The 19,233-nt window shown below is 41.0% G+C and overlaps 1 protein-coding gene across 2 annotated transcripts in view; it reads left to right on the top strand.

The window, feature by feature from the left end:
* Positions 1–19,233, top strand: part of ubr1 (ubiquitin protein ligase E3 component n-recognin 1) — a 220,515-nt gene that overhangs the window by 123,814 nt on the left and 77,468 nt on the right. For both annotated transcript variants that reach the window (XM_072569440.1, XM_072569439.1), the window contains exons 26-30: positions 264–366; positions 2,267–2,376; positions 4,449–4,529; positions 5,155–5,336; positions 14,682–14,884. In XM_072569440.1, the coding sequence (XP_072425541.1) occupies positions 264–366; positions 2,267–2,376; positions 4,449–4,529; positions 5,155–5,336; positions 14,682–14,884 (679 nt within the window). The remainder of the gene's footprint in view (positions 1–263; positions 367–2,266; positions 2,377–4,448; positions 4,530–5,154; positions 5,337–14,681; positions 14,885–19,233) is intronic.

Here is a 19,233-nt window from a genome sequence, read left to right as displayed (position 1 = left end):
TGGGTCGGGAACACTGGTCGGATGGCCGGGCTGGACCGAAGGGTCTGTTCCCGTGCTGTACGTCTCTATGACTCTATAATTAGTTTCCAATAATAACAGTACTCACTTCCCAATAATTTTTAGTAGGGGAAATAACTCTGTAGTAATTCACCTAAAAGGTGTCTTTATAATCCGGGAATGCAATCTTAATGGTTTTGTTATCAGTGCCACAAATGCATATTTTAAGTTACTGACAAACAGTTATGTTTCTCTCCACACCATAGACTCTTCATCTTATCTGCATGGCATTACAAGAAGAACAGAGACAACTGGAGGGTGGAGTTGCAGAAGAAGATGTGAACTTTGATGTTTATCTTAAAGCAACAAGTATGTATTGCACCTGTTTCTGAATTTGAAACAAATTGGCAAATAGTAATTGCTACTGCAATAATAGTTCAGATGATATCATTGCAGTTGATGGTGTTAATTCAAAATTGAAATGCATACTGTTATGAAATATTACCATAGCTACTGAAATCGTTACACCTTAGAACAATAGGGTCAGTAATATACTGCCACTACTGCATTACTCTCCGGTCAGAAGAAGCAAACCTCATCAGCTTAGTATTGGTAAGGTTTTGACAGGAGAAATATGATTTAAAAGGTTTTCAAATCTGTTTCAGTTCATGTGCCTTTGCATGATACCGTCCTGTTGCAGTCCCTCTGAAATATCTTAATTCTATCCCAAAGACAAAAGCTGTCTTTTATACTGCAATATTGCGATTACTGGAAATCTGAAATAAAGTCATAAAATACTGGAAAAACTCACCATTTGTAGAGAGAAGAGTTAACATTTTGGATTGATGACCTGTGATCCGAATATCCTAACCAGTCTATTAATTAGCTTCTGATGCAATGCCCTTGATTTTCTCCTGGAGATCCTGTTGTGGATTCTTGTCAATGTTAAACAAAAACAGAAATTGCTGGAAAAACTCAGCAGCTAACTCTGTGGAGAGAAAGCTTTCTCTCCACATACGCTGCCAGACCCCCCTGAGCTTTTCTGCTAATTTCTCTTTTTGTTTCTGATTTCCAACATTAGCCACTCATTCAGTTGTTTTTTGGTCAGTTAAATTTATCTCAACCAAAATCACATTTTTCACCAATTAGTCATTTGCATTAAGCAAAAGCTTGAATTTTTTTACACTAATGCCATTTTAAAGAAAGTGTCTGCCTTTACTGTGGCTGTGCAGATGTGAATTATTTGTCTCCGCTTTTATCTGATCATATTTCCACCCATTACTCTTCCTAGCACCAGTCATGCGACTGACTTCAACCTTAAAAATCCCACTAGCTCCGAAAGCTAGTGTGCTTCCAATTAAACCTGTTGGACTATAACCTGGTGTTGTGTGATTTTTAATTTTGTACACCCCAGTCCAACACCAGCATCTCCAAATCATGACTTCAACCTTGCAATTACTTCGCAAACTGATTCCAGGTTAACAAATGGGATGATAGATGTTTATGCTTTTGCAGGCTATTTAAATGAAACCATTGATAATACAAAAAGACTAAATTTGCTTGTATTTTTTTCAAGCAAATTACAAAGAACATGAAGGCCCTCAGTCGCTTGAACCTGATCCTCCATTCAATACGATCATAACTAATCTGATTACAACCTCAAAACCACCTTTCCATCCTTATCCCAATAACTTTCACACCCTTGCTCATCAAGAATCTGTCTGCCTCTGCCTTTAAAATAATATTCAAGCGCTCTGCTTCCATCATCTTTTCAGGAAGAGGGTTTCAAAGACTCGAGACCCTCAGAGGAAAAAAAACTTCATCTCATCTTTGTTTTAAATGGACCTGATATTTAAACAGTGACCCCAGTTCTACAATTCTGGAATCTCTTTTTAACATTTACCCTGTCAAGATCCCTAAGGATCTCATGTGCTTCTACCAAGATACCTTTACCCTTCTAAAACTTCAACAGATACAAGCCTAGCCTGTTTAGCCTTTCCTCAACTGTCAACCCCTCCCCATTCCTTAGCATCTTGGTCTAGTCAGAGCAGGTGCTGCTTCCAGTACATTTTCATCCATCCTTAAATAAGATGACCAATACTTTTACAGCACTCCAGATGCAGTCTCACCAGTTCCTTCCATAAGTAACTGAAGCATTCCCACTTTTTTTATTAAGACAGCCCTGCCTCACAATAAATGATAAATGTTCTACTAGCTTTCCAGTTATGCATTTTGTTTTTGTAACTTCTCTTTTCTGGTTGCTTTGAAGGAGTAGGAAGTTCTGCAGTGAATGCTGAGAGCATCCTGTCACTTTTAGAAAAGCTAAGATGTGTCCCTCAATTAGATGCCCAGAAGGATATGATTATCTGGACTCTGCAGGTCTGTATTGAAATGGGAGCAACAAATTGTGTTGAATTTCAATCAGTGTTTCTGTTTTGAAATGTGTGAAACTCAGGTTGATGAGTTTTAATCGGGCAAGGATATTAGTGGTTGTGTAACCAAGGAGATTGGATGGTGTCAGTTTGGCCATGGTTTAAATGGGTGGTGAAGCAAAGTCATGAGGCTGAATGGCTTCCTCCAGTTCTGATGTCCCTTTCTCGAAGAAGTTTGTATATAATGGTCTTTGATTAAAGCATTAATGTCAGACTCCTGAAAAGGAGTCTGTGGGCTCAATTTTTATGCCTTTCCAGGCCAGAAATTTTAACCAATAATTTCTTGAAAACCCTTTCACTCCAAAAGGTAGTTTTGAAGTCAGTCTAAATCTTTGTGGGAGGAATGGTCTGTCTGAACAGGTATGCCTTTTCATAATTTAACACCACTTCTTTATGTGTGGTTTCACTGGCGCTGATGCAGCCAAGATATTGCCTGTGGTGGCCTAAAACTAGATCTATTACATTGAGGAGTGAAATAAAGAAGCAGAATTTTCACACAATGGATGGTGGAAATCCCAAAATGCTCTGTGTGCTGGAGGTCAGTTGAAGTATTCAGCACCCAATCGATAGATTTTATTCACTGAGGGTAACAAAGAATTCTAAGTAAAGGTGCATAAATAATTGAGATCAGCCATGATTGAATGATGGATTATGCTTGAGAGTAAATAGTCTGCTGCTGTTCCTTGACTCAAATTGTTGGAGGTTTATTTGGCTGTTTAATCGTTCTGCCCAAACAGATTAGATTCCCTACAGTGTGGAAATAGACCCTTCAGCCCAACAAGTCCACACCGACCCTCTAAAGAGTAACCCACCCAGACCCATTTCCCTCTGACTAATACACCCTAACACGATGGGCAATTTAGCATGGTCAATTCACCAAGATCCACAGCACATCTTTGGACTGTGGGAGGAAACTGGAGCACCCGGTGGAAACCCATGCGCACACGGGGCAAATGTGCAAACTCCACACAGAGTTTGATTCCCAAGGCTGGAATCAAACCTGGGACCCTGGTGCTGTGAGGTAGTAGTGCTAACCACTGAGCCACCGTGCCGCCCAGCATTACTCCACCCCATTTAGATTCTTATTTTTAAATTAATCTCTGTCAGCCTTGTCATCTTTTAGCAAGCTGTAATACCTCGGTTTTGAGCATTTAATTGCCAAATGAAGTTAGTTTATGCACGTTGTCTTCAATTTATTACAGTTTTCCTCGGTGTGAACTAACCCTCCCAATTTTGTCTTCATCCCAAATTTGCATTTGTCATTTTGCTTTGAAATCTAAATAGTTAATTGTCACTAACAACAATGCCAATACTGATCGTTTGGGTCCCCACCTTCCACCTTCTGCCACTCTGGCTTACCTTTTACCATCTAATCTCAGCTTTCTGTCTCTTAACCCAGTTGTTCGTCTTGCTTGCTATGGTTCTGCATGCTTACTCAAAGGTTTTGTTATGTGGAAGCCTATCTCAGGTCTTTTACAACGATAGGGTCATATTACATCTGATGACCTATGTGAGAAAATGTCAAACTGTAGATAAACATTGGTAGTCTTGGCATAGACTAGAATAGAATCCCTACAGTTTGGAAACAAGCCACTTGGCCCAATGAGTCCAAAAGACCCTTCGAAGAGTAACCCACCCAGACCCAATTCTCTGACCCTAACTAGTGAACCTAACCTACACATTCCTGAATACTGTGAGTAATTTAGCGTGGCCAATTCACCTAGCCTGCACATCTTTGGATTGTGGGAGGAAGCCCACAAGGGCATGGGGCAAATGCACAAACTCCAGACAGTCGTCCGAGGCTGGAATCGAACCTGGGTCCCTGGCACTGTGAGGCAGCAGTGCTAACCACTGAGCCACCTGCATCTAAAACAACTCTTATGTTGAAGGTGGGAAGGAAATGGAACTGAAGGAAAGCTTAAAAAGTGGTCACTGATATTTTTAAAGTCTGTAGGCAAACATTACATTTGAAAAATAAAGGTTTTGAATGCACAACCGTTCTATGTCTATATGTTTCAGATGTTTGAAGCTGTGAAAAAGCTGAGGGAGAAATCAAGTCCATGTTCAGCAACAGAAGCAGCCAGTCAAAAGACAAATGAGGTACTGGCATTTTCAATAGTTTTTCTTTTTTAAATTAAGTGTTGTTACAAGTATCTAATATTTACTGTATGTCTGTGAATGAAGTCATTGGATGAGATCTGTTAACTAGCTACCCTCTGAGTTCAAGACTAGTGATCAACGGGATGAAGAAACCTAATACTAGGATTATGAACATTTTAGGTTTCAGCAAGGGCCTGTGATAATACTTTCACCTCTCCATTGGAAAGTTGTGGGTTCAAGCTCCAATCCAAAGTTCGAAAAACACAACTTGAATTGGTACCTTCAGTGCAGTAGGAAGAGAGTAATCCCCTGATTGAGGTGCTCTCTTTTGGTTGAGAAGTTAAACCAAAAACCATCTCTCCAGATGGACATGAATGATCATTTGGCAAATCCAATAAAAGAGCAGGGTAACTAAAACCAGTGTCCTGGCTGATATTTGTCCCTTATCCAACAGCACCAAAACAGATGATATCATCATCATCACCACGTTTCTTTGTTGTGAAACTTTTGTTGTTCACAAATGGGCTGCCACCGTTTCCACATTACACTTGGACAGTCATTCACTTGATTTTTGGGCATACAGAGGTTTTGAAAGCCTGAAAGAAAGTTTTTCATTCTATTGCAGACTACACAGGACGAAGATAAAGCTGAGCGTAAACGGAAAGCAGAGGCTGCCAAATTATATCGGCAGAAGATTATGGCACAGATGTCTGCGATGCAGAAAAACTTCATTGAATCAAACAAGCACCTATACGAGAAGGCGACAGAAGCACCAAAACAAGAGACAGTTAGGACTGAAGTAGATAGGTATGTAGCTGGTAGAGCCAGTGCAAGAGCATTTAAATTTCTTAAAAGTGTGTACTGTTGACCAGAAGCAATAAGAAAACTATAACAGGCAACCAATCTGCTACTGTTCATTTTATTGGCTGCTGAAATTTAAAGTCTCTGACTGCCTAATCAAGCCCCTCCCATAATTTTTAATTACCTCTATCTGACATCCTCTTTGTCATCTTTCGTAAAGAAAAGAACTACGGTCTGATTTCCAGACACTTGAGTATCCTCTATTCTGCTAATGACTTTGAGGTTTTTTTTCTGCATTTCTTCTCCTGATTTAATATTCTTTTTGTAGTATGGAGACCAGAGCTATACATTCTGTCATCTACTCAAGGTGCTGCATAAATTAAACGTTCCCTGACTATTCTTATATTTTGCTCCTTTGCAAATAAGCCCTGATACCTTGCTTGCAATCTTTATGGTCTTAATGAGCATTAACAATTTGTATTTAGAGTTATAGAGTACAGCATTGAAATAGACCCTTTGGTCCAACTCATCCATGCCAACCAGATATCCTAACTTCTTCTTGTCCCATTTGCCAGCATTTGGCCTGTATCCCACTAAACACTTCGTATTCATATACCCATCCAGATGCCTTTTAAATAATATAATTGTACCAGTTTCCACCACTTCCTCTGGCAGCTCCTTCCATAACCTATGCCCTCTAGTTTTGGACACCACTACTCTGGGAAAAGACTTTGACTATTCACACTACCAATGCTCCTCATAATTTCATAAACCCCTCAATCAGGTCACCTGACATAACCTCCTTCGCTGTCCCCTTCATAACCCATTTTGGTGTCACCTACAAATTTACTAACCATACCTCCGATATTCACATCTAAATCATTTATATAAATGACAAAAAGCCGTGGACGCAGCACACCACTAGTCACAGGCCTCCAGTTCGAAAAGCAACCCTCCACCAGCACCCTCTTCTATCTTTAGACAATTTTCTATCTAAATGGCTAGTTCTTCCTGTATATTGTGTGGGTCTAACCTTGTTAACCAGTCTACCATGTGGAACCTTGTCGAATGCCTTACTGAAGGCCAAATAGTCAACGGCAACCACTCTGCCTTCATCAGTGTCACTCTTCAAAAAACTCCATCAAGTTAATGAGACAAGATTTTCCACACTCACAGCCAAATTGTTGGATTGAATTCCCTAATCAGTTCTTGCTTTTCCAAATACATGTAAATCCTATCCCTTTTTATCCCATCCAACAACTTGCCCATCACTGATGTGAGGCTGGTCTATAGTTCTCTGCCTTTTCCTTGCTGCATTTCTTAAATAATGGCACCATGTTAGCCAACCTCCGTTTAGAAGCGGCACCTCACCTGTGGCTATTAATGATACAAATATTGCATCATTAAAGGGGGCCCAGCAATCACTTCCCTGGCTTCCCACTTAGCTCTGTTTAATTTGCCTTGTGAAATAACAGGTATTTTGCAATGCCCTTCACTTCATTATATCCCAGCACCTGCGCTACATCTCACCAATCCTCCCTGAAATTCAGTATCATCTGCGACCTTTGACAATAGAGCTCCTATTCTGGAGTCCAAACAATTTCTGCACACAGTAAACACCAAATCAAATGCATGGAACACAACACTTGCTTTCAATCTTAAAAACTTCACCCTATTCCTACCTTCTGTATCCTGTTTCATGCTCATCCATTTGGTTTCCTGGATGTCCTACAATAGTTTGTAGAGTATCATGTTGTTCCACCCTATAATTGTTTCTATCACACTTTTTAAACAAAAAATAGAGCAGAGCATTTAGCGCACAGCCTGTCTTTAAGTGTCACTTGAAAGCATGATACTGGACGGCATCTTGTACCACTGAAATTACTGCCCTAAACCTTGACTCTGTTTTTCTGAGGTGCTTAATTTAAATGCATGAGCCACTCATTGCAGCACTTTATAAAAGTATATATAATTCTGACATGGTGTCCTTTAACTTCTCATGTCTGAAATCTGACATTCAATCCATCTGATCCTTCTGGGAATGAAAGGTATCTTTTTCTCAGAACTGCCAGGTTCCTGTATAAAGTGAGCACTGAAAAATTTGAGTCAGGAATGCAAGAGCTAAAGAAAAATTGCTTTGTTCTGCAAAAAGCAAGTGGCCAAATCATATTAGCGGTGTGTCCAGGCTACATTTGTTTGGTGATCTCATCTTGAGCACCCAGTGAAATGTTTCTCAAATCAGTGGAATGTCTGCTATTTCCAGAACTCCCTAGATTATAAAAAGGTCTCAGCAGATTGGAAACATGTAATGCTTCTAGTCATGAAAGGAGAAAAATCGATCAGTTAGTCCAACATTTGTCATTGGGAAAATGCTAGAATCACTTAAGGAAGGACATTTAGAAAATCATAATGCAATCATCAGGCAAAGTCAACAGTGTTTTGTGAAAGAAAAATACTATTTGGCAACTTTGAGGATGTGGCAGCCAGGGTAGTAAAGGGAAACTAGTAAATATGGTTTATTTCGGTTTCCAAAAGGTGCCATAAAACAAGTTGACTATGTAAGACGGGTCAAAAAGTGTGGTGCTGGAAAAGCAGTCGGTCAGGCAGCATCCAAGGACAAGGAGAGTTGATGCTTCGAGCATAAACTCTTCATCCGGAATGTCGGGAGGGGCCCAAGGAGGCTTAGAGATAAATGAAAGGGGGTGGAGCTGGGGAGAAGGTAGCTGGGAATGCTATAAGTAGATGAAGGTCGGGGTGAAGATGATAGGTCAGGATGCAGGGGAGAGCAGATATGTGGACAGTTCAAGAGGACAGTGTTGAGTTGGAGAGTTGGTTCTGGGATTAGGTGGGGGGAGGAGAGATGAGACTGGTGAAATCGACTGATTCCATGTATTTGGAGAGTCCGAAGGTGGAAAATGAGGTATTCTTCCTCCAGACATTGTGTGGCTTTGATTTGGCAGTGGGGGTGGGGGGGGAGTTGAAGTGTTGGCGTTCTGTCTTCCCAGTGTAACTTTCAGAACGTTTCCGAGAACATCGCTGGGAAACACACACCAATCAACCCCACCACCCTGTGGCCAAATGCTTCAACTCCCCTTTCCACTCCGCCAAGGACGTGCAAGTCCCGGACCGCCTCCACGCCAGCTGACACCTGGAGGGCAAATGCCTCATCTTCCACTTTGGGAACCTCCAACCACATAGTGTCGATATTGATTTTACCGGTTTCCTCATCTCCCTTCTCCCCCCCCCCCCCCCCACCCCCCCAAACCTTATGCCAAATCTAACCCTCCAACTCAGCACCGCTCCCTTGAACTGGTCTACCTGTCCATCTACCTTCTGACCTATCTGCTCCACCCTCCACTCTGACCTATCACCATCACCTCTTCTCCCCCCCCCCCACAAAACCTTCATCTACCCATCGCATTCCTACCTAACTTCCCCCAGTCCCACCCACCTCACATTTATCTCTCAGTCCCATTGGGTGCCCCCCCCACATTCCTAATGAAAAGCTTATGCTTGAGACGTCAATTCTTGCCCTCTGATGCTGCCTGACCAGCTGTGTTTTTCCAGCACCACACTTTTTGACTTTGATCTCCAACATCTATAGTCCTCACTTTCTCCTACATAAGATAGGAGTTGACATTGTTGGGGGATATTAGTATAGATAGAGGACCGGCTAACTAACAGGAATGCGAGTTGGAAAATACATTGATTTTTAGGTTGATAATTTTAATGAGTAGAGTGACTGACACTTCACCTATTTATAAGCCACACTAACTGAATGAAGGGATCAAATTTACTGATAATGCGAATAAAGGTATAAAAGCAATTCACGAGGAGGAAGCAAAGTGTCTGCAAAAGCTGTTGTACGAGTGGAAGAGAAATGACAGTATTATGTGGAAAGTGTGAGATTGCTTTGGCAGAAGGAATGGAACAACAGAATATTATTTAAATGGTGATAGAGTAGGTACAGAAATGATTTGGATGTTCTTGTACATTACAGCGCAGTACAGGCACCAACCTGTGAAACCAGCCTGAGGTCCATCTATCCTACACAATTCCATTATGATCCATACGTTTATCCATTGAACATTTAAATGCCCTTAAAGTTGGTGAGTCTACTACTGTTGCAGGCAAGGCTTTCCACACCCTTACTACTCTGAGTAAAGAAACTACCTCTGACATCTGTCCTATATCTATTTAAAGCTATGTCCCCTCGTGCTAGCCATCACCATCCGGGGAAAAATGCTCTCACTGTCCACCCTATCTAAACCCCTGATCATCTTGTATGTCTCTATTAAGTCACTTGTCAATTTTCTTCTCTCTAACGAAAACAGCCTCAGTCCCTCAGCCGTTCCTCAAAAGACCTCCCCTCCATACCAGGTAACATCCTGGTAAATCTCCTCTGCACTCCTTCCAGTGTTTCCACGGGCTTCCTATAATGTGGCGACCAGAACTGTACACAATACTCCAAGTGTGCTCTCAACAGAGTTTTGTACAACTGCAGCATGACCTCATGGCTCCGAAACTCAATCCCTCTACCAGTAAAAGCTAACACACCATATGCCTTCTTAACAACCCTATCAACCTGGGTGGCAACTTTCAAGGATTTATGCAACTGGACACAGATCTCTCTGCTCAACCACAAGAATCTTACCATTAGCCCAGTACTCTGTACTCCTATTACTCCTTCCAAAGTGAATCACCTCACTCTTTTCCACATTAAACTGCATTTAACTACATTAAACTGCATTTAACTACATTAAACTCAGCCCAGCTCTGCAGCTTATCTATGTCCCTCTGTAACCTGCAGCATCCTTCGGCACTGTCCACAACTCCACTGACCTTAGCATCATCTGCAAATTTACTAACCCATCCTTCTACACCCTCATCCAGCTCATTGATAAAAACGACAAACAACAGTGGGCCCAAAACAGATCCGTGCGATACACGACTCTGAGCTGAACTTTAGGATGAACATTCCCCATCAATCACCAACCTCAGTCGTCTTTCAGCTAGCCAATTTCTGATCCAAACAGCTAAATCACCCTCCATCCCATGCCTCTGTATTTTGTGCAATAGCCTGCCGTGGGGAACCTTATCAAACACTTTACTGAAATCCATACGCAACATATCAACCACTTTATTCTCATCCACCTGTTTGGTCACCTTTTCAAAGAACTCAATAAAGTTTGTGAGGCACGACCTACCCTTCACAAAACCGTATTGACTATCCCTCATAAAATTATTCCTTTCCAGATGATTAAAAATCCTACCTCTTAGAATCCTTTCCAACACTTTGCCCACAACCAAAGTAAGGCTCACTGATCTATAATTACCAGGGTTGTCTCTACTCCTCTTGAACAAAGGGACAACATTTGCTATCCTCCAGACTTCTGGCACTATTCCTATAGATAATGATGACATAAATATCCAAGCTTAGGTATAGCAATTCCTCCCTGGATTCCCAGGGAACCCTAGGATAAATCACATCCGGCCCAGGGGACTTACTTATTTTCACACTTTCCAGAATTGCTAACACCTCCTTATGAACCTCAATCCCATCTAGTCTAATAGCATGTATCTCCGTATTCTCCTTGACAACATTGTCATTTTCCAGTGTGAATATTGATGTAAGATATTCCTTTAGCACCTCTCCTATCTCCTCGGACCTCATGCACAACTTCCCACTACTGTCCTTGACTGGCCCTAATCTTACTGTAGTCCTCCTTTTATTCCTGATATACCCTATAGAAAACTTTAGGGTTCTCCTTGATTCTATACACCAACGACTTCTCATGTCCCCTCCTGACTCGTCTTAACATTGATCACAAAAGCTTAGCGTGCAAGTACAACAAGTGACAAAGAATGCAATTGAAATGTTGCCCTTTGCAAGGGGACTGGAATGTTGAAATAGGAAACTTCTGCAACTGTACAGGGTATTGATAAAACCACATCTGGAGTATGGTACACGACTGTGTACAGTATTGTTTTCCATATTTAATGACATGCTAACTATGGAAGTGGTTCAGAGACGGTTCACCACATTATTGTTGATAGATGTCTTATGAGCAAAGGTCAAGTAGGTTTGACATTTATTCATTGAAGTTGAGAAGAATGAGAACTTACTGAAATATATTTAGATTCTGAGGGGGCTTGACCGTGTAGAGAAAGAGATACGCTCTTCAGAGAATCTAAAAACTAGGAGGCACTCTTTAAAAATATAGCATCTCCTATTTAAGACAGAAGTTAAAAAGGGATTTCTTCTTTCAGAGGGTCATTAATTTTTAGAATTATCAGTGCAAAGACAGCCATAGAAGTTTTACATTCAAGCCTGTGTTAAACAGGTCTACAAGGTAGTCAAAGTTTATGAAAAGTCAAGAAAAATATTGCTAAAGCCATGATCAGATAAACTATGATCTTAACAAGGATTTCTCTGCAGTAATCCCTGTCACAAAAAAAGTAAGGTACTTTTTAAAACCTACCAAAATATTTCCTTAGGTGGCTCAGTTTTTTTGATTTAATGCTCCTCTAAATGCCCTTTTCTGTGTTAAAGATACATTAAATATGCATGACGCGTGATGGATAAACAGGCTGAAGATATAAAGCTCAGAGGGAAGCGGAAAAGGAAGTAAGAGTGTTTCAGAGTGTTACAAGGGGACATAAATTTAAGGTGAAGGGTGGAAGGTATAGAGGGGATGTCAGGGGTAGGTTCTTTACCCACAGAGTGGTGGGGGCATGGAATGCGTTGCCTGTGGGACTGGCAGAGTCAGAATCATTGGTGACCTTTAAGCGGCAATTGGATAGGTACATGGATGGGGTGCTTAAGCTAGGACAAATGTTTGGCACAACATCGTGGGCCGAAGGGCCTGTTCTGTGCTGTATTGTTCTATGTCCTAAGAAAGACAGAGGGTTTGAGAAGAAACTGGAAGCTAAGAACATGGAATTCAGAAGTCCTTTCGAGGTTTATAAGTAGTTAAAAAGATAGACCAAAATGGTTAAACTGCATTATGAGTATTTTGCATCTGTCTTTACCAAGGAAGAAGATTGCTAAAAAGCAGGTGGTTGAGAAACTAGATGCACTAAATTTGATGAACAGTAAGTATTAGCAAGGCTGGTTATACTTAATGGTAATAAGTTATAAGGATTTGATGAGTTTCACCTGAATATCCTCCAGGAAGCAAGGGTGGAAATTAACGAAGCACTGATGATAATCTTTCCCTTTTCTAAAGAAGAATGAGCGGTGCTAGAGAAACAAAGAGTTGCAAATGTGTTAATAATTTGAAGAATACAATTAACCTGAATGCTGTGAAAGGATAATTGTGAAAAAAGTTAGTCACTAAAGACAAATGTGAAATAACAAATGAAAGATTGTGCTAATTTCCTGAAGGCTAACTTGATTAAGATTTTGATGAGCTAACAGGAAGGGTTGATTAGGGGTAGACATTGGATATGGTGTATCTGGACTTCCAAAAGGCATTTGGTAAAATATCACAATGTCCTTGTCAACAAAGTTGAAGCCCAAGTAGCAGCGCTGATATAAAGCTGGCAGAATGATAGGAATGAGAATAATGTCAATGGTTGTTTATCTCAATGGAGGAAAGTATGCATTAGAGTTTATAATGCTAGACCAGACTGATAGGAGAAAGTGAGGACTGCAGATGCTGGAGATCAGAATCGAGAGAGTGTGTTGCTGGAAAAGCAGGCAGCATCTGAGGAGCAGGAGAATCGATGTTTCGTGTATAAGACCTTCACAGGAATCCTGAAGAAGGGCTAATGCCTGAATCGTCGATTCTCTGATATGGTTATGGACCAGTAACGTCTACTTTTGAAATAGACAAACTGAGAGATCTGAGAGACTTGCTATGGAAATAAAGCCTCAAGATTTTACATTTTTATATCAATACAAGTGAATAAAATAAAACTTCAGAAGTTATAACATCCATACAATTTACAATAAATATGCAACTTATTTCTAACACCCAGTATTAACATATAATCAATATGGGTTATAAACTGATCAAACACTGTGCATATACAATCCAACCAAATCCCATAATTTTATTGATAACACCCCCACATATTAATGACAAGATTGGTCATCAAATTTCATTAAGCTTCACAAGGGATTGCAGTTCTTCACTTTTGCTGATCTGGTCTTGAAGCTCTATCTTAAGAGCCATTCTGTCGTGGACTGCCCAACAATTGTTCATGTTCTACATGAACACCCTCATATCTGAGGCTCACATTCACTGTGCCTCTGAAACTACACTCCAGTACTTATGCAACAACACAACTCCAGCAGGTAGCCTCACCAAGCTCGTTTTGTTCCCAACTTCTAATCTTGCTCGGAATGAAGCTAATATTACTTCTGGGATTTTCAACCTCCCCACTCTCTCAGTTACATTACAGTATTCACGCTCACAAGCTCCTTCCAAGTGTCTCATGGCTCTCTCACTTTCTGAGCTGCCAGGATGACTTTTGAGTCCTGACTCTTAGTTACCTCCTAATTCCGAGAACTATTACTTGTGTTCATTCTAACACAGAACTATCCAACTGCTATTGTGTCCTTCCATGCAAGACAGCCAAACATCAGCACCATTAACACAGATTCTGCTCCTGAACTTTCTCCAAGTGCCTCTGTCCCTGGAACTGTTTCTTGTTGATCCTAAACCGTCAGAACCGTTTCCTTCCCTGAAGGATGTTAGTGATTTTTCAGATGATCTACAACTGTTTAGTGGTCATCATTAGACTCATAATTCCAGATTCAAATTCCACTATCTGCCATGGCAGGATTTGAACCCAGGTCCCCAGAACATTACTTGGGTCTCTGGATTGACACTACTGTGATGATAAAGCTAGGCCATCATTTTCTTTGTAATTATACAGATGAGGTCATGTGCTTGGTTTAAAAGAAATCATCTTATTCCAAGGAGCAGAGGTCATGGGTTTCCCTGTTGAAACACTGGCTTGACATCACCAGATCATATGTTGTGACAGTAAAGTCAAAAGCAAGAAGGAAAGAATATAGTAAACAATTCAGGCGATTCTCTGTGTGGAGTTTGCACGTTCTCCCCGTGTCTGCGTGGGTTTCCTCCGGGTGCTCCGGTTTCCTCCCACAATCCAAAAATGTGCAGGTTAGGTGAATTGACCAAGTTAAATTGCCCGTAGTGTTAGGTGAAGGGGTAAATGTAGGGGAATGGGTCTGGGTGGGTTGCGCTTCAGCGGGTCGGTGTGGACTTGTTGGGCCGAAGGGTCTGTTTCCACACTAAGTAATCTAATCTCAAACTGTTTATGCTGAAGTAATAAATCTCCCTTTTAGATTAGCCTGAGGAGTCTTGTTTTTTCTTACAGTGTTACAAATGCTGAGGATCCTGGTGTGGCATTGGGACCGATGCAAGGTGCGACAGCAGCTGAGAAAATAATACTGATCTGCATTTTATGTCAGGAAGAGCAGGAAGTGAAAACTGATGAAATGGCCATGGTCCTAGCAGCTTGTGTTCAGAGATCCACAGCGCTGTCAAAAAGTAGATCTCGAACCATAACAAACTTAGGAGGTAAAACTCAAAGTAATTTGCTTTAATGCGTACTTCTGTTGAAACTGTCATTTAATTTGAAATTTCATTCAGTTACTGACACAACAACTATTCAAGATTTCTCTGGACCAAATTATTTGCTGGCATCAGGTAGGGTCGTAAGACATAGGAGCAGATGTAGGCCATTCAGCCTATTGACACTGCTGTGCCATTCAGTGAGATTGTGGCTGTCTGATCATCCTCAACTTCATTTTCCAAACTTTACTGTATAAACCTTGATTCCCTTGTTGATTAAAAATCTGTCTATCTCAGCCTTGAATATACTTAATGACCCAGCCTCAACAGCATTCTGCAGTAAAGAATTCCATAGATTCTGTACCCTCTGAGAAAAGAAATTCCTCCTCATCTTGATATTGAATAGACAATAGGTAATAAATGGGAACAAAGAGAGGTTATCTTCAGAATTCGGTGCAGAAGCAAATGATGTCACATGCAAACACATTGATCCTGTTCTGATGCCCTGCTTATTGACTCACTTCCATAATAATAAAGAATCATGATTATTCATACCAGTGTTCTGTGCTATAAAGTTATATGCTAAGCCACAATTGTTTCACTCCCTGTGATTTTCTGATTTCAGTTGTGTGGTCAAGGAGGTGGAGTTTTGGTGTGCCCCTTGTAGCTAGGTGAGACGTGTACCTGACTTCCATTCCCAAAACCTTCACTGTTTGACGTTAATACAGCGTACAAGATGGAAAAGAATCCTGCTGCACACTAATAACATCTGTCAACTTAAGCACAAAATTTTAAATAGATTATGTGGTGATGAGTGGATGCAAAACATCTGTGTAATATTTAGCAAGGGTTATATTATGGTGATCTTGCATTTGAGAAATCTGTCATGCTCAGTTGGTCATTGGCATCACTGGATATTTCCTGACAGAAATTAAAACATAAAATTAGCATCATAAATTTTGGAGTAGCATAATTATGTATAGAGTACTTTTCCCTTTGAGTAGGATAAAATCCAACCTGTCCCATATACTGAGTACCCCAGAGTTGTAACTGCCTTTGTTAGGGTTTGTTCGTTCACAACACTGACCTTTTAAGAAGAATGTGGCATTTAATTCACAAGTCTGAAAGTTCTTGTCTGCGCCATTTAGGAATATTTTGAGATAACGTATTTCCTGGGGTGAGTTTTTTATCTGAATGAGCGCTAAAATCTGTGTAGTCATAATTAAGTGCTATGTTTCCAAACTCCAGAGCACAATATCAAAGAATGCCAAAGACCAACACAATGTTGTTGTCATAGAAGAAGATGACAGTAAAGTTAGGGAGCTGTTTTCAGCAGCTGAGGGCAGAAGTTCAGAAGGCTATTTTATCTGCCTCACACGAGAGTTAAGGGTATCTCCTTGTGGTTGGGGAAGAATTTGGATGTAAGAGGAAATAGATGCAGTGATCATGGTCCACTTCAATACTGACGGTACCATAGGACCAGTAAAGAGGCTCTACTGGAGGAATATTGATAGTTTGGAGCTAAATTAAAAAGCAGAATCTCATGGGTAATGATCTCTGGATTATTACCTAAACCGCAAACAAATTGACATCGGGTAAGTAAAGCCAGAATTGAATGCCGGAAGAAGTGTTTTGATTCACAGTACTGGCCAGTACTGAAGAAAGAGAGGAACAGTGTTGTTGAGGGGTTGCATACATCTGAACAACACTGGGACCAGTGACCTGGCAAATGCTACAACAGGAATTGGTGAAGAGGACCTTAAGTAGTTATACAGAGGGCAAGTAGTTATGGGCAGCACGGTGGCTCAGTGGTTAGCATTGCTGCCTGACAGCGCCAGGGACTCGGGTTCAATTCCAGCCTCGAGCAACTGTCTGTGTAGAGTTTGCACAATCTCTGTGTCTACGTGGGTTCCGCTGGGTGCTCTGGTTTCCTCCCACAGTCCAAAGATGGGCAGGTTAGGTGAATTGGCCGTGCTAAATTGCCTGTAGAACGAGGTGCATTATTTCGGGGTAAATGTAGGGGAAGGGGAATGGGTGGGTTACTCTTTGGAGGGTCGGTGTGGACTTGCTGGGCTGAAGGGCCTGTTTCCACACTGTCGCTAATCCACTCAAAAAAAATGAAATTACCATAGCTAGAGATTAATGACTCAGTGAAAACAAAATCATCTTCATCTTCTTAAATCAGAGACCAAGGCCTTGTGGTGTTATTGCTAGACTATTAATCCAGGTAAAGTTTGGGAATCAAGTTCAAATCTTACCATTACAAATGGAATTAAGAGTCTGATGACCTTGAAACTATTGTCAATTGTCATAAAGACCTATCTGGTTCACAAATGTCCTTCAGAAAAGAAAATCTGCTGTCCTTACCTGGTGTGGCCTACATGTGACTCCAGACCCACAGCAATGTGGTTGACTTTCAACTGCCATCTGAAGTGGCCTAGAAAATCGCTCCATTTTAACAATCTCTAAGAAGTCTCAAAATAGAAATGAAACCAGATGTACCAGCTGGCATCAATCTGGAAGCATAACTAACCATGGCAAAGATAGCCCTGTTGACCTTGCAAAGTCCTCCTTTCTAACATCTGGGGGCGAGTGCCAAAATCTGGAGAGCTCTTTCATAGATCAGCTCAAGCCTAACAGCTAGATGCACTGGACACTGCAACAGCTATGGGTCCTGACAACATTCAGTCAATAATACTGAAGATTTGTGTTCCAGAACTTGCTGCACTCCTAATCAAGCTTTTCCAGTACAGCTACAGCTGACAGTGGGGGGGAAAAAGCCCAAGTATGTCCTGCACACAAGAATATGACAAATCCAATCCAGTCAATTATTGTCCCCTCAGTCTGCCCTTGACCGTCAGTGAATTGATAGGAGATGTCATCAACAGTGTTATCAAACAGCAATAACCTGCTCAGTGGGTTCCGTCACAGCCATTCAGCTCCTGACCTCATTATTGTGTAAATGGACAGAGCAGCTGAATTCCAGAGGTGAAGTGACAGTGACTGCCTTGAAATCCAGGAATGAGTGTAGCATCAAGGAGCCCCCTAGCAAAACTGGAGAAAATGGGAATTAAGGGTAAAATTCCCCTGTTTGGAGTCATATCTGGCACATAGGAAAATGACTGTGGTTATTAGACATCAGTCATCTCAGCTCAAAGGCATCTTTGTAAAACTTCCTCAGGATAATGTCCAAGGTTGAATCATTAATCTCTAGCAATGGTAATTAAATGTATTCAAGGCTGAGTTGGACAGATTTTGATTTTAAAGGGAGTTAAGGATTTTGGAGCCAGGCAGGAAAGTGAATTTTAGGTTATGATCATCAAAGTAATGGAATGGTAGAACACATTCGGATAGCAAAGTGAATAGAAAGGAACCAGTAGATGTGTTTGGAATTCTGAAATTTGTTTGACAAAGTACCTCATGAAAGATTGAGTCGTAAGTTAAGAATCCATGGTGTTGGAGGTAATAATTTGGCATGGATAGAGATTTGGCTCATGGGCAGGAAAGAACAAGTGGATTATTTTTCTAGGTTGGCGACTGTGATCCATTGGGGCTCCACAGGGATCAGTGCTGGGACTACAACTGTTTACAAGATATATTAGTGATTTGGCGAATGAAGGAAGTGAATATACTAAAGCCAAATTTGCAGAAGACACAAAAGTAGATGGAAAGACAGGTTGCGAGAGGGATGCAAGCAGTTTACAGAGAGATATTGATAAGTTAAATAAATGGGCACAATGTTGGCAAATGGAGTATAATGTGGGAAAATGTGAAGTTCATTTTGAAAGGGAGGACAAAAGAACAATCTAATTTAAGTGGAAGAAAGCTGCCACACAGGAAGACTTGAGGGAACTTGTGCACAAAACACAGAAAGTTGACACGGGCAACAGGTAATCAGGAAGGCTGATGGAATGTTGGCCCTTATTTCAAGGGGGTTGGAATATAGAGTAGGGACATCATACTGCAACTTTATAAAATGCTGATGAGATCACATCTGGAGTACTGAGTAGTTTTGGTCCCCTTACTGAAGGAAAATATAATTTCATTGGAAGCAGAGGGAGTTCACTTGGATGATCCCTGGTCTGGAGGGATTGTCTTATGACCAAAGCCTAAACAGGTTGGCACACCACTCACTGGAGTTTAGAAGAATGAGACGTGTCTCATTGTGAAATATGGGATTCTTAAAGGGCTTGATGAGTTAAATGCTGAGAAGATGTTTCCCTTCATGAGAGAGTCCAGGACCAGAGGGCGTGGTCTCGGAATAAAGGGGTGGCAGTTTAAGACTAAGATGAAAAGGAATTTCTCTCAGGGATTAAGTTTTTTAAAAATCACATGACGCTGGATAATCGTCCAAC

Source organism: Chiloscyllium punctatum, chromosome 4 (assembly GCF_047496795.1).
Source record: "Chiloscyllium punctatum isolate Juve2018m chromosome 4, sChiPun1.3, whole genome shotgun sequence".
In the NCBI taxonomy this organism is placed as follows: Eukaryota; Metazoa; Chordata; class Chondrichthyes; order Orectolobiformes; family Hemiscylliidae; genus Chiloscyllium; species Chiloscyllium punctatum.
This window is presented reverse-complemented; position numbering and strand designations above follow the sequence as displayed.